This window comes from Chelonoidis abingdonii, chromosome 7, assembly GCF_003597395.2.
Source record: "Chelonoidis abingdonii isolate Lonesome George chromosome 7, CheloAbing_2.0, whole genome shotgun sequence".
Taxonomy (NCBI): Eukaryota; Metazoa; Chordata; order Testudines; family Testudinidae; genus Chelonoidis; species Chelonoidis abingdonii.
The window spans coordinates 111,725,411-111,741,862 of NC_133775.1; the positions used below are offsets into that span (position 1 = coordinate 111,725,411).

The window sequence follows — 16,452 nt, forward strand, 5'->3', positions numbered from 1 at the left end:
TGAGGCATACCGTATGTGAAGAGAGAGAGAAACAGTATTTATAAGTAAATATTAAATTGAACCAAATTAAGGGAATTTTTAAAAAGCTTTTAGAAATCTCTGGCACTGCTTCATCTCCATGACTGATGCTGGGGTAGCTATCAGTGACAGCTGCCATTGCCCTGAGACTTCCTGGCAGGAGCTCCTGTCTGATGCTGTTCTGTTCTTTAGGTTCCTTTTCCTCGATCATCCCCTTGATACTTGAGTGGAGCAGGACATAGGGAATGAATGCAAAGGAAAGCAACAGCCTTTCAGAGTTGGAAGGTAAAATTTTCTTTACTATAGATATTTTGGGTTTATCTTACATTTTAAAAAATTAATAGAATTTACATTATAACATCTTAGAAAGCTTCCTCCTTTCTCTGCATTTGATGTAAATCCTGTGCTAGGACTGGCAGAATGGAGAGTTTCTATTAAATTATTTGTTATTCTTGCAGTTATATTTGACACATTATGGTATCTTTAGTGATCTCTGTTGCACTGCTCTTTTCATTTAAGTAGAAGTCACAGAGTTGTGATAAGTCCATATGTAGTCAAGAGATGGCGCCAGATTCTGATTAGTTACATCTGAGTAAATCTGGAATTATGCGAGTGACATCAGAGAACTAATCAGGACTCAACCTCATGACTGTGTCACTGCAACTTCTACTAAAATAAGACACTTGAAAAGCTTATGGGACATCCTTATCTATCTTATATGGTTAAACAGTAGCTGAATCAGGGTTAGTCGCTGAAAATTGGGTTAAGTAAGAAACATTTACTCTACAACTTTGAAAATAAATCTGATTTCCTCTTATGCAAATAGCTCTGCGTACATGTGGATCTGAATGTACAGGTGTGTAGAGAAGTAGGGTTGTGTGCACACATGCATGTGAAGAGGTGTGAGAGGCAGCGGTGTATATGGAGGTAAATACAAGGAGAGAGAAGACTGAAGCAAAAAAACGCCACTTGGGATTTCTCTAAGGTTTTGATTAAAGCGGGATTTATTTAACTCTGAAGCACCTGCCCCAGAATGAGCCAAGCATTGGCCCTGGATGTTCAGGACATGAGTTTGCAGTCTCAATCAGTGAGCCAGCCATTGGAGATGGAAGGCTAGAGTCCCAGTGGCACACTGGATATAACAAACAAAATGACAACTCTGTTTATAGTGTTGGCTCTAAGCTGCCCAGATCAAACAAAACACCTGCCTTTGTGAGAGCACTGTGCATCGGGGATAGCAGGGAAGTGGAATTGGGAAAGCATATAGGTCTAGATCCAAAAAGGGATTTAGGTACCTAACTCCCATTGATTTAGGTACCTAAATACCTTTAAGGATCCAGGCCATAATGCTGAGGAGAGAGGGGGATCGGTACCATGGGGAGCACATCAAGTAGGGGTTGGAAAAGAGGATACAGAGTACTCAGGGAACATTGCATAGGGGCTTGCTGGCCCAACATTCCCCTGAACTCCTTGCATCTGTTTTACGCATGCTGTAGGACACTGGGAAGCAACTTCTTCTCCTCCCACCACCAGTCTTTGGAGATGGCAACTCCTGCTATACTGTAAAAAAGAAGTTTCCAGGGAACTGCCAGCCCCTGCATGTCAGCGTCCGACCAGTGCATGGCCAAATGGAGCCCAGGGAATCCCATAACATGGCCATCCTCCGCTTGATTAAGGAGGTGTAAGAAGTACATTGGGTTCCATGCTCCCTCTTGATCCAAGCAGCCAGGTGCCAGTGCATAGTGGGACATCTTGTCATCTGTAGATCAACCCTCTCTGTTAATGATGGCAGTGGCTGTGACTTTCTCTAATATATGGAAATTAGGTGCAGCCCCTCTGCTGGGCAGTGTGGTGTCCCTGCTTCTTGCAGCAGCAGGAAGAAAGTAATGCCTCAGTGAGTGGTCACAGAGAAGACTGGGATTCAAAGTGGAAATGTTACCACTACTGAAGGACAGTTCAGAGGTGCAGTGGAGAAACATAATCTGTGCATCCAGAGATGAGGGATGTTATGGTTCTCAGGCATCTGGCAAGTGACACAACACATGATTCCCTTCCTGAGGGACAGGAAGGAATGGAACACAGGGATCAGTAGAGAGGTCTGACAGCTGCACATCCATTCCAGGAGCATAACATTTGCCCAGCTTCATTGTTTCTTCCAAAGCCACACACCATCTGTGTACAGAGGAGCTGCTCCAAGTCTGCCAGCTTTCCTGAAAACATAAGCTTCCCTGATAAGGCAGTTCTTTCATATAATTGATTATGGACTATTAACCTGCACTCAGAAATCAATATTCACTTGAACACCACATTTTTACAGTCCACTGCAGCACAACAGAATAGCAGTTACACAACACATGTGTTTACACCCAGAATAAATAGGTCATAAAATGGAACCTGACAGAGAGGAGGGAGACTGTGGAGGGGGCAAAAGGGTATGTGAAGGGACACTAGGTCACTGAAGCTGCCTGAGGTCTCTGCACTGCAAATCAGTACAGGTATGTCTCTAGGGAGCTGTGGTGGGGACAGCTGAACAAGCCTTGTCCTAGAAAAACATGGTCTAGCCGGCAGTGTCATGGAATGCTGGACAAGGTTTAACAGGGCCGGCCGGGGGGGGGGGGGGCAAGTGGGGCAATTTGCCCCAGGCCCCGCAGGGGCCCCACGAGAGTTTTGTGGGGCCCCTGGAGTGGGGTCCTTCACTTGCTCTGGGGGCCCTGGAAAACTCTTGCGGAGCCCGGGCCCTCGGAGCTTCTTCTGCTCCGGGTCTTCTGTGGCAATTCGGAGGCGGGGGGTCCTTCTGCCCTGGGACCTGCCGCCGAAGTGCCCCGAAGACCCGCAGCGGGGGGTCCTTCCGCCCTAGGACCCGCCGCCAAAGACCCCAGGCCTCCTGAATCCTCTGGGTGGCCCTGAGGTTTAATGGGACTGAGTGAAGAAATCGAGCTGAAATCCAAGGCTGTATCTCCTGCTAGCACTAAGAGTGGAAGATATGCATGGCTGAAAGGGACAAGAAACAAGAGCAGAGGCCAGTGCCCAGCTTCCTTGCTTTGTCTAGGGCAGTTTTCTTTTACAGGCTTAAAAGAATGGATTTGAAAAATGATCAAAAGGATCCTGAACAGAACCCAGAGCTGGTATTTACAGAGTTCATGGGTCAGTTTGCCCTGCTCTGCTCCCAGGATACTGTAGAGGTAGGTCTCTGCCCCCTTGGGCACCAGTCTGGTGCTTTCTGCTCTAGAGGAAAAGCACCAACTGGCCAGGTGGAGGAGTGCTGCAGGTACCTGCTGGAGCAACTCCTTCTCCTTCATTCAAAAGGCAAACTCTGTTTGGATGGAATTTTGACTAGCTTTGTTTTTACAAACAAACAAAATATTGCCCTAAAGTCTCCCATCTGGCTACTCTTCCTCTTGCAGTGCTAGGAGTTGGGGGAGGAGATAGTGTTGGACAACCAGCCCCTGCAGTTCTAGCTGCAGGAGGAGCTGAGCGAAATGACTCACTCCTAGGAGAAGGATGCAGGCCTTCCTGTTCTGGGGTGAAACTGTTCAGTTCCTCTTCTCTGGAGGTCTTCAGTTCCCAAAGAGTGAGTTAGTAGGTCAATGTCTGGGTGCAGAGTGAGGAGAATTATGTGGAAGGGACAAATGTCTGTTGTGTCAAGTTAAGGTGGGCTGAGCAGAAGCAGTAGCAGCAGCAGCAGGGCCATTGGAGGCCAGGAAACCCCAGCTCCAGAATACACAGAGGCGGCCATGGGCATGCTGTTGTATTCAGAGATGTCTGGCCATGTCTTTGTCTTGGTGACCTGGGAAGGGAAAGGGAGAAATTAATTCAAATTGGATCGAATTCACTCTGGTCCCTGGCTCCAGGATCTCCCATTCTGAGATTAGCACTGAGGATTTGGGAACCTACCATGCCAAGTAATATGTCTCTCGCCCCTAGACACTGGCCCCTCTGCTAACCTATGGGACAGAGCAACTAGAATAGTGATGGAGAGAGGGTACTTTTCTGTGGCTCTGATACATGCACAGCTCCCTCCTTCAGGTGCCTAGAGCTTCTTGTTTCTCTGATGCTAATTACTTTCTCTGTGCCACTTTACTGGCTGCTTTGTGAAGGTAGAAAAGGAATTCATACCTGGCATATTTCTGAAGCAAGAGATGTGTTGGTGCTGTCCCCCTGGAAGCTCAAGGAAGGCATGTAAAAGAATCCTTCCTGCCCCTCCAGAGTTGCCTGGCTCAGATGCATCTGAGACTGAATTGTATTTTCTGCAGGTAGAAGTCAAACAAACGTCTAAGAAGGTGCTTTCCTCATTCGCTCAACTTGGAATATAGCCCATCCCCAACAGGCTATGTTGGGAAGTTCACATGTTGGGGCTCATAAGGGTGATTTTGCTTTGGGGAGTGTAAATACTGTATGCAGTGGCATATTACTGTGGGGAGTGTATGTGTGTCTGTATAAAGTACCACAGAACAGATGCAGGGACTAATCTCGCATCGTATCTGGGGTGCAGTGGATTGGTCTGAATGGGGTTTTTCCACCTCTACTTTCTGTCATCCTACAGGGGCGTGTCAGAGTTAAAGTGTGTCTGAGGTAGGCAATGTGAGTGGGCTGGGCTGTTCTATTGGTGTGAGATTTCCCTATACAGTACTATATACATAGAAAATACATTAATATTAAACAATTATATAGTGATGCTGGTTTCTTTATTTGATGCCCTCTGGAAGCTTTTGCAGTCATAAAATATTTAAATTTTAATAAAGCCCATTGCTGGGATGCCAGAGATGGATAAAGGGAATAGGGGCTCTGGACACAGCTACCACTCACAGCTAGGTTTTACCCAGTCTCAGCCAGCAGGATTTGAGAGCTATTGCTGAGCTGCTGGCCCAGTGATATGGTCTGTGCCAAGCTGTGATGGGTCAAATTACTATTTATTTTTGGAGCACCCATGACTGTATTAAGTGTCTCACAGAGACACCTGGAATCCCAGGCTCTGTCCAGTGAATGAGGGTCAGAGGTAAGGGGAGGTGAGGAAGGACAAGATGATGGCAGTGAGATCATGTGGTTATTCAGTAAGCCATGGATATAGTGTGATGCTGGTTTTCTCTCTTAACCTCTCCTACCCCATCACTTATTATAGGTGAGACTGCAGAAGTGAGTCTCTCGGAGGGGCTTAATGTGGCCAGATAAATGACTTTGTGAACAGATCTGGGGATAAGGTGTAATGTGGAAGAAAGTTCAGAAATGCCTGTAAGAGCAGAGAAAGGGAGTATCTAGGCTGATGCTAGTGGTGGAGTAGAGAAGGTAGGGAAACATCAAAGGAGAGCAGGTTGGAGCTGTAGGCAGGGGCTGTGTGATGTAGGACCTGGAAAACAACAAGAGGTTTGAATTTAATTATGCTGAATCTGTGTCCCAAGTTGCTTGTTGTATAGCACTTACTGAGGCATTTGTTGCTAATGAACATGCTGCGTATCTGGTCACACTCCTCCTGCTGGTTGCCACTGTTCTCACAGGTACACCATAGTGAAACCTCCGTGCTGGAGTTACCAACATAGTTTGGTGTCATGGCTGTACCTGTCCCCATTCCCCAAGAAATGAGAATCAGGATTTGTTTGTATGAAAGCATTCAGGTGGGCTGGGTGCAGTAACCCTCTGAGCCAGTGAGTATCAGCCATGGCCTCTAACCAGGGCATCACACCATGGCCTTCGCACTCATGCTCTGTGCCTCTAGAGTCCCCTGGAGACGCTGCAGGCTAGGGAGGCCCATTCTCTGGGCAGTTTCTATGTACTGTAGCTAAATGATGTTTGCATGTATTACTTTCAGCGTATCACAAATTATCTTTAAACAGAAATACGCCGAGGCACACCTGCCGAGGGAGAGGGAGCTGGGGGGCAGGGAGCCCTCTGCACTGAGGTGCATGCAGTCTAGGGGGCAGGGTGTCTTCTGCAATGAGGTGCATGCAGTCTGGGGGCAGGGAACCCTCTGCGCTGAGGTGCATGCAGTCTGGGGTACTTGAGGAGTCGGGTGCAGGAGGGGCCAGGGAGCCTGCTACACCCCACCAAGTGGTCCTAACAATGAAGCACACTAATTACTGCCTATGGGAAGAAAGCTGTAAATGAGAAGATGTGCAGTCAAGCACGGAGACACTCCTGCTCCTCTCCAGAAACAGGAGCACTGAGATGTGGCAGTTATAGGCTCTTCTGCCATAACTTCCAGTTACCCCTGCCAACAAACTGACGGTCTACGGCCTGTTCCCAGATAAACATTGCGCAGCTGCAGCCTGGCTATGCGATACAGTTCAGTGACTATGTTAACACAGTGAAGACTTTACAAACAAGGATAGTCTGGAAATGCAGTTAAAGTGCCCATTCATCCCTATACAGCTATAGGGCCTATACAGCTTCGTTGTTAGCAGATTCATGTCTGTTACAGCTGTCACAGGGAGCGAACCTTGGGATGCTGTGCCAGTTTGGCCACAACCAGGTGTGACCAGAGATATCTTAAATCCCACGAATTTGGCAGTGCCCCTGTGGCCTCTATGAAGGCTTTTGCTGAATATGTCACCAACAATGTCCCATCAGGGCTCAGGCAGCCAAACCATGAGGGAATACAGGGTTTAAGGTGTCTGCAGCCAGGGACCCTGACAATTGATGTTCATGTGGATAGTAAAAGGATAAAATGGCTGTAAAATGTCTAGTGGCTGGAGTGTCAGGAGTGGTTATATCACACAGGTGGGCAGGGCTCTGCTGCTCAGGCACTGCAGGATAAGCACCTTTATAAGAAGCAACATAGATTTGGTCTGTAAATTACCTGTAAGAGACATGGGGGTGATGCTGCTATCTCGTTAATGGAGGGAGAATTGGAGAATATATAGTCTCTGGCCTTGTAGGTGGCATAGGCATTATGGATGCTAACTGAATTCCTCTTTAGGCTCTGTCTACACTGGGGCAGGGAACACACCAACATGGGCCAGGCTCAAGTGTCTTCACTACCATGACCTTAAGCTCAGATAAGATCAGGGCATGGACCTCGCCAGTCATCAGCTCCATACACCTTCAGGCACACCCTCCTGTCGCTCCTCCCATCCCCACCTATGCCTGAGAGCATGCTCCTCATCATGCCTTCTTATGTCCCCCTTTGGTCACCACTTACCAATCATCCCCATGTAAGCCTTCAGGCACGCAGCATGGTTGTGCTGAGAACAGCCATCTGGGGACATGCCTGCAGGCTCACAGTTCTGTTGGAAATCGGCCAGTCGGGATCTGTAGGAAGAAGAAGAAGAGCATAAGAGTAAGGACTACTCTTTTCACTGGGGTAATGCCCCTTGCTGACAGACCTACTTGCAGATATGGTCTTTGATACAGGAGTCCAAAAGAAGGAGGCAGTTGGGTTTGATGCTGTCCTGGAAGGAGCACTCAGGGACAATGGTTTTACGGCGTCGCTCCCCACAGACCTCATCTTGACATGGACAGAACAGGAGCCTCTTGGTGAAATCCTCAGGGACCTTCTCAAAGAACTGTCGTAGCCTTTTGTGGCACGTACGCTGGTCACAGGTGTCTCCAGACTCTGCCCCCTTGGTGCAGCTGGAGGCATAATATGTGCGCAGATGGACACATTTCTTATTCAGACTGCAGAAGTGAGTTGCTTTCAGGCAGGGATTTGTGCTGTCCCCTGCTAGAGGTGAACCTGAAAAGCCAACAGAAACCCAGAGACAGTAAATCCCAGAGGAAATTTCAGGTGTGAGCAGGAGGAGCTGCAGGCTCCTGCAGCCCCTGGGAGCGGGCAGGCTACCATCCTTTGTTACATTGCAATTTAGTGATCACTCAGCAGGGATTCACGGGAAAACAGAAGGGCATCAGGCAAGCTGACTCTGCTCTGTGCTAGTGTGATTCAGGCCTAGTCCCAGCGGGTGAGGACACCTGAACTAGCCTTGCTCTTTAGAATGTGGTTTGCAAGCAGAGGGGAAGGGAGGCGAGGAGTGTTTGTGCTTCACAGGCTCATACCTTTGTCTGTTATGGCTTACTCCCTGCCTTATGGAGCAGGAGGAGTTACTCTCCTTCTTCTATGACTGCTGGGGAACAGTGTCTGAAAACAGCATTTAAACCTGGTTCTGGGCCCAGATAAACAGTTTTCAAACATTTGTCCTGCTAGTGAAGAGGACAGTGATAAGGGAAAAATATTATGTCTAAGGTTATGTAAAGTGGTGGTGGTGAACATCAGCTGAACATAAAGGTCTATGAAAAGAGTTCAGGGCTTTGTTGGCAACAATGACAAAAAAGTTATTGATGTATCTTTCATGAGATTGATTCAATTCCGTTATTTGAACAAATAAAAATAATTGCACAATGAAAAAGCCATATCCTGACACGCACTCCATTTGAGGACAGCAGGGAAAGATATGTATGATGTAAATAGCAGTAAACTGAATGGCACATATGTTGGTTTCTGCCACTGACATTCTAGCAGTAGACTGGAAAAAATTGTGAAGCGCCATAAGTAAAATACATTGTAAAATTATCTCTCTGGTCATAAATATTCCTAATTGTTCTTAGTTAAACTTACAAACTAGAAGGCAACTCAGGGAACACTTTACATAAGAACAGTCATACTGGGTCAGAATAAAGGTCCATCTAGCCCAGTATCCTGTCTGCCAACAGTGGCCAATGCCAGGTGCTTCAAAGGGAATGAACAGAACAGGTAATCAGCAAGTGATTCATCCCCTGTCACCCATTCCCAGCTTCTTGCTAACAGAGGCTAGGGACACCATTCCTGCCCATCCTGGCTCATAGCCATTGATGGATCTATCCTCCATGATATGGGCAGGCCATAGGAGGTGCTAAATCAGAGGTAGGTGCTTTTTTAGTAATGTATCTTTTCTTGTTAGTTGGGATGTCTTATAGAGAAGTTGAAGTGCAGAAAATATCAAAGCATAGGGAAGACTTTTTCTGTCTGGTAATACTTTTTGGAATAAGTGGATATTGTCCAACAGAAAGGGAATCTCACCTGTGTGTTAACTAAACTTTTGATTATTCTAAACAAGCTAAAGAAAAAGAAAAATAATGGAGAAAATGCCAATATTTATTGTATCTTAATAGTTTAAAAATATCTGGATTATTTACAAAATGGAAATTGTTAGACCTTGTTTCCTTGTTGGGCTTTCCTTGATGCATTCCACTCTTCTGACTCTGTCCCTTTAATCTCTCCTAACCAGTTACCTTTTGGATAGCTTCGCTTACACGCAGTGCGATCTACGGATCCACCCCACTCTCTGACATGCTAATACCAAAAGCTTCACCTGTCCATCTCAGGTCCTCTGGAGCCAATATTCCACTGACCAGTTTTAATGGGGGGATTGCCTCAAACTATTTTTCCTCTTAATAATCTTCAGCCCAGTAGGTGGCCCCTGAGAAAGGAAGAAAAAGGGGGAAATGTGTATCTGTCATGATCCCTACCTGAAACCAAAGCTGCCAGCTTGTTGTAGTCAATCTTCCAGGGTTCTTCATTTGCTGGATCCTCATAAGGAGAAGTCTCCAAATTGAAATAACCTAGGCAAAGTGAGACACACATTCAGGGATGTGGGGGTGGGGAGGCGAGGCAGGAGGGAACACACTGGAACCAGTTTCTCCTTTTAGAGAGACTTTCATGCACATGCAAAACATTATCTGGTTGTACCCACAGGACTGGAGTTCATCCAGAAACACAGAACCAGGCAGAGCCAGCAATAGCACACCATGGCCCCAGACCTATCAGAGATACTGGTGTGTTCCTAAGCAGCTTTGACATAGGAGTCATTCATTGGCTTCTCTGTGTCCAGGATTAGATCTAGTTTTCATTTGTTCCTTTTCAGTCTCAGCATTCATGATGATATGTGCACTGTCTCTTTAAAATGACAGCAGGGGCAGGGGAAAGTTTTAGGCAGAAGCTTTTTACAGTAAAGCAGTGACACAGCAGCTTTCAAGATAACATTGTTTTTCTCATTTTAATTAATCCCTTGCTCACTGCTGGACAAAAGCAACTTTCTGTTTCTTTAGGTTGCAGCATAACCTCCATTCTCACCCCTCCCCTCTCTCTGACCCTCTGTAGTCCTCTTGGTTAGCCTGAGGGTCCAGCCCCAGAAGTGCTTCATGAACATAAACGCACCACCTCATGTCATAAGTTTTAAACCAAATATGAAATTTGTGTCCAAACTTCGTTTATTATATTAATTTCTTAAACATTTATTGTAAAGCACCAGTAACTCCTCTTCCCCAGGAGGTGGGAGCCCATGTGATGTGATTCCCCAGCAACCCCCTCCAGGACTGGAGAGTGAGCTGTGCAGAATTCTCCATTGAACCCCTCTCCTGCCCTTCTTGAGGTGTGTATTAATAGTACATAGGTTTGTGTAATTACTAGATAACGTATAAACAATGATTCCATCTCACCGTGTGTGAAGCTGGAGTGAACAGTCCAGTAGATGCGCAGGCAGTGCTTCTGTCTCCTCATGCGGCGGTGACACTTGCAATCCAGTAAAGGGCTGCTTCTGAGGTCTAGCTTTGCATCCCAGCACCTTGCTCTGGCATCAGGACTCAGAGGGAGGAAACGTGTCTTATCAAGGGAGCAGTTTTCCAGGGCCTGGTAGGTGGCATTGCAGGCAGAGTCCATCAGGCAAATCTTCTCAGCTGCTATGCAGTCCCTTGGCAGAGCAAGGAGGCCTCCTGTTCAAGTAGGGAAACAATGGTAGGGCTTTGTTCAGGGAGAGAACCACACAACAATTTTTTCTGTACCATCACTGCAGGCTTTCTGACCTATCTCAGCAAGAACATCTCCGCAAAGGCAGATGTGGGAAAATTTATTTGATCTGGGTGAGATGGAATCCTCTACCCTTCGTGTAGGACAGGTGGGGAACAAGAGTTCCCTCCCTTTAGAAATGAGAGGCTGGACATCAACAGGAACTCACATTGGTGCAAAGGCATAGCAAGAGATTCTATACAAAGCCATTTGCCAGCTTTTTAAAAAAACCCTCCTATGGGTGGCTTGCAATCTTCCAAACCTGATCAGGAACAGGGCTGTTCCGTACTTACATGGGACAGGAGATCCCCAAGGAAAACTCAGGTACTGCAGGAGTAGTGAGAGTTCTCTCTGAGTCAGCAGTGAGCCCAGTGCCTCAACATGGTGCTTAGGGTGCTGTGCTTCTGATAGCGGTGTGTAAGGGGTGCTCATCCCCTCTGAGTCTGTACTGTCCCTACTGACACAGCCTGGAACTAGGTATTAAGAACTGCATTTAAAAAGCCATTTGCAGTACAGAACAACAATTATATAGAACCTACGACACTTACGAACAATGCTACATATTCTTATGGTAATAAAAGGTACCCTTAATATTAACTAGAAATATCAGTACATATACATTTTTGTATAAGACACTTGTAATATATCTGTCTTCCTATAATGGATGTTAATTTAAATTATTGAATTGACAATGTAGAGTCTTTGAAACTTGGCAGCTTTAGGGCTCTTCCACTTAGAGGGGTATTATTTGAAGTCCCTTCCATCTGTTGGTGTTTTTCTTCTGGAGATTTTTGTGCTGGTTGATTAACTGGCAATGCCTCCTTCTCAGGTCACTAGTGGGAATTCATTACACTGTCATTGTCAGTTTCTACTGTAGCTCCTGTGTGTGAATCTATGTGGGCCATCTCGAGGACAGTTGTTCCTTGGTTGTTCTTAGGATACAGTGGTTGTGGCAGTAGAGTTGTCCTTGTACTTCCACCATGTATAGCCTTGGTGCTGCTCTTTGGATACCTGTCCTGGCCCTCCATCTTATTTTTGTCATTAGGGTGCTGGTTGTACTGTCTCGAGTTCAGAAAGATCTTTGGCACCTCTCATATTATTTGCTGTCACCACTGTTTAATTTGTTCTGTCATCTTTTCCACTGTTGCTGGCTTCAAAAGTTTATTTGCTGTAGGCAGTGGAGTCTGGTTGCATGACATGTGATGCCATGCTGGACTGCTGCCCAGGCCTTCTAATTTTTCTAGTCATGCTGCCCATGAGTCTCTATCATTCTGCTATGCCTTTTTAGTAGTTTCTTGGCAATTGCAACAGCTGATTCTGCTTTGCCATTAGCCTAACAGTGATGTAGAGAAAATGTGGTGATGTAAGCTCTTTGGTGCAGTGACTGTCTCTCACTATATCTGTTTGCCACCATGCTTAGCATAATGGGGCTTTGATTTTGGTTGGGATCTCTATATAGTACCATAATACAAATGACAAATCTGTTCAAAATCTGATGCTGCTGCAAACAATGCAAATTCCCAACAGCCAAACTGTGTTCCAATATCTCTAATAACTTCTAGAAGGTGCAAGAAACCCCACCGTAGGCAGATGTGGGAATGATCTGACTCCTGTCTCCTAACAGCTAGACATTGGTATAAACCCTGCAGCATGAGATTTTATATTCCTTCTAATTTTTTTTTATATTTTATTAAATTCTGGGTGTTCTTGTTATTCATATCAATGTCCAGTGAAGTGATGTGGGTGACCTTCACTTTTGAGATTCCTTGATTTTTATATATAATTGATGCACAAACAATAATCAATCAAATATTAGGAAAAAGGACAGGTATTTTATTCTCTCCCTCATTCCACCTCCTGCTATGTGTTTATGAAATTAAAGACTGTTGTGATTATGGTGCCATAAATGCGGCATTCAGTCTTCTCCCCAAGATTATGCTGAAGAAAACAATGGTTTGGGAGCAGGAAACCCTTTCTTTAGTAAACACAAACATAGTTGAGAATTAGCCAAAGAGGGACAGAAATCCATGAACAACACATGGCAATCAAATGGATTGAATTGTAAGCACCATCAAAAAGTCTTCCCTGTATGACAGTTCATCTTTCAGTCAGTATTGTAGCTGTGTCAGTCCCAAGATATTAGAGAGACAAGGTAGATAATACCTTTTATAGGACCAACTTCTGTTTCGAGTTTACAGAGCTCTCATCAGCAGAAATTCGTCCAGTTAAAGATATTACTTCACCCACCCAGAACACATGCTAGCTATTGGTTTGGCTACCAGCAAAATAGATTGTGTGAGAACATGTGGCACCAATGGTGATGTTGCAGGTCCCAGTGACTCCTGAAAAGAGGCTGCAGCCACCTCCACCTTCTGTTGTCTCCTCTCAGATCTGCCTCTTCCTCTTATCTTGGCAGTAGTAGTGGGAGGTAGGAAGTGCCTCTCCCAGCCCTGGCTCCTTGGGGGCCAGCTTCAGACCCAGAAGGAGTCTTTTTACTTTGAGTAACTCCCATATTTGTGGTTTATATTTTGGTTCCAGGAACACAAACTTCTGTAAAATTGGTTCTTATGGTATTATTGGACCCAAGGAAATCCAATGAGTTTGTCTTGGCTGCAAAGAATGAGCCTGGGCAGCCATGTTGGGGCTGTTTGCAGCTTTTGGGCGCCTGCTGCTTTGGGGGAATTTATCAGCTACTTTCCTCCAATTGAGTCTTCCCCATGAGCTTTAAATGGTTATAAATCATTATTAAACTGGGGGCAAAACCTGGAACCTGCTTTGATCACTGGTTGACCCTCTGCTGTAGAAGACGACAAAACATGTAGATAGGTGCCTCAGACCAGGAAAGGGTACATTAGCAACATCTGGGTGCTAACTCGAGCACTCCCACATGCAGGTCAACTCCAAGAGCAAATGCTAATTGCTTGCTGAGCTTTACTGCCCTAGCACCCCTTTTGGGTGGCCTGAGAAGGAACCTGGTGCCTTCTTGAGAGATGCTAGCTACTCCCTGGGCCCTAAGGTAAAGAAAAAAATACCAGCCTCCGCATCTGCCAGAATAAGCCCCCTGCTAATGCAAAGCTCACTTTCGATGAACAAACTTCAGCTACCATGGCCTCAAATAAATGGCTTTGGCTGTAGCGTCCTTATGAATGCTACAATTTGGCCTCAAAAAGGAATGTGTGGGTTGCTCTGCTGTAAATCGGCCACGAAACACTTGCTCAGAGCGCCGGAACATACAGTCCAGCTCTTTCTGCTCCTTTTGGCACCGAAAACTTTGTCCTGGCCGTAACTGCAAGTGACCAGCATGGAGCAGCAAATCCCGCCCGAAACTCCTCACCGTGGCTTCCGCAAACAGATACAGAGCCGGCTCCACTCTCGGCTTTTGGACTGAATTAAGGGCTGTGATTTGTTTAACCGAAACCACCGCTCGTATGAACACAGCTACCGGGAGTTAACGTGCTTACGTGGACAGGTAACCTTACAGCAGTTCTGTGCTACGGCGCCGGGACACCGCTGGTTCAAAGCAGAATAGTTAACCCGATATAAAAACTGTCCCCAGACAAGTCGCGAGGCCCGCGGGAGCGTTTCTCATGCTGGCTTCGGGCAGAGCTGGGACACCCCCGCCCTTCTCTTATCCGTACAAAACAAAGACCCAGCAGTCCCCAAGCGCGCTCCGCTCCCGCGCAGCCGTCCGCACTCACCTGCGCTTGCTGCGCGGCCCGAGCCTGCGCCGAGCCCCTGGGCTGCAGCACGCGCAGCGGGGCGGCCAGGCGGAGCCGGGCCCAGCACAGCCAGGCGCCAGGTGGGAGGATCCCTCCCACACCCCGGGCACCAGGAGCCCGCCCGGGGGATCCAGGGCGGTCCCGGAGCCCCGGGCGGGCGCAGAGGAGCAAAGCGGGAGAGAGGCCAATCGCGGCCGGAGCCGCTCGGCCCCGCCACGCTCCGAGCCCCGCTAGCGATGCCCTGCGGCTGGCTCCGCGCCGGAGTCGGTAAGTTCTGGGACCGGCCGCCCCTGGGCTCGGAGCCCCAGCCCGGCGAGTCCCCGGCAGTTACCGGCTCGGCAGAGGAGCAGCCCCAGCAGCAGAGGGAGCCCCATGTTGGAGCCGGGCAGGCGCGGAAGGTCCGTCCGGGCGCTCACATGCTCCTCTCGGCCGGGGCTCGGCTCCGCTGGGCAGGCGCCTCCTGGCTCTGCGCTGTCCGAGTGCTGAGCGGGACTGGGCCGCCCCCTGCTGCGCTGCGCTTCCCCCAGCTGACTGCTGCCGCCTCCTCCTCCTTCCAGCTCGGCGAACTCTGCCCCCTCCCCAGCCGGCCAGCCTCTGGAGCTGGGCCCGGGTGTCTCGCAGCTGCTCTGGGTGACCGCACGTGTGCAGCCTTGTCTGTGGCGCTGTGTCTGCGCCTGTGATTTTCTAACCCTGTCTGTGTAGCTGCATGTGTCACATCTGGCCAGCTGGATGGGCGGGTCTGCCCTCGGCAAAGTAACAGGCCGTAGGAACCAGGTCAAACACCTGTGCCCAGAGCAACATGCAGGAGGAACTCGGTGTCCTGCCTCTCACTCAGTACCACAGCTTCCAGTGCAGCCTGGCAGTGATGGGTCCCACACCTCTCACCCAACTGTGATTAAAGAGAGAGTAAAAAGTCACTGGGGTGAAACAGCCTTTTGGGGCCTGGGGGCGGGCGTGTTAGGGTGGGAGTTGTGGGAAGACAAGGACTGGGAATGGGGCTGGTAGTCAAGGTAGTGAAGAGCCCAAGGTACCGCTTGATTCTCACTCTGCTTCCAGCCTATTTGTGGAAATTATTTGTAATAAAGGTAGATTAGGGTCATTTACTAGTCGAGTGCAGCTCTCCCCTCATTTTCTTTCTGATAAGAAATTGCCTGGGTCCAAAGTGCACTGACAGGTAGGAGTGCAACCCACCTGAAAGGAAAGCTGCAGTGACTAGTCACAGCACTAACCATAGCTATAGAAGTGTTTAAGAAATAATGTTTTTAAAGGATTTGTTTGAAAGTTTTGAGACATCCTTATCCATGTCTCACTGTCCCCTGAACTGTGCATTGAGCTGCCATTTCACTGATTCTTCCCAGCACAACCGCAGTTTAATTCTGATGAGCAGAAAAAGCAGACAGATACTTTGTCTACACTTCAGAAATTTCTGGTTGCTGACAATGACTGTAGCTAAACAGAACTGAACAGGTTTAACTGCAGTGTAACCAAGGACACACCAAGTTCAGCATTTGTTCCAGAAAACACAAACACAAATAGTATTGGTTGCACAGGCAAGGCAAGAGAATGTAGCTCCCATTCTGAAGGTACAAGGAATTTGTTGTAAAAACTATGGTTTTAGAATAATATAGCTTGCTTATTGATTCAGTTCAGTATGTATCATTCTTAAATACAGGTTTCAAGTCAATGGGTTAGTTAATATGTCCAACAAATAATTGTTTCCCAACATTTAAAAAACATTTATTGTATTTAATGTTAATATCCAACAAAAAGGTGACCTTTAACCCTGCAAGTGGAAAGACCCTAACTGGCTACTTCACATGACATCATCTTTTGTTTTCCTCTGGAACTCTGTTTTGGCTTGTAAGTACTGGGCTTCACTTCTCTGAATATTCTAAGGCAGGAAGCTCAGTTTTCAGAGTTTCTTCTTCTAAGTTCTGGGTTTGGTTTCATATTAAAAAAAAAGGTTTT

The 16,452-nt window shown here is 47.2% G+C and overlaps 1 protein-coding gene across 1 annotated transcript; it reads right to left on the bottom strand.

The window, feature by feature from the left end:
* Positions 1–288: 288 nt before the first annotated feature.
* Positions 289–15,054, bottom strand: GFRA3 (GDNF family receptor alpha 3). The gene is made up of 8 exons (XM_032786122.2): positions 14,816–15,054; positions 10,420–10,692; positions 9,451–9,543; positions 7,339–7,684; positions 7,151–7,260; positions 5,437–5,571; positions 4,135–4,265; positions 289–3,805 (listed from the first exon to the last, which is right to left on the bottom strand). Exons 1-8 carry the CDS (start codon positions 14,856–14,858, stop codon positions 3,665–3,667), a joined length of 1,272 nt encoding a protein of 423 aa, XP_032642013.1. The 5' UTR covers positions 14,859–15,054; the 3' UTR covers positions 289–3,664.
* Positions 15,055–16,452: the final 1,398 nt, after the last annotated feature.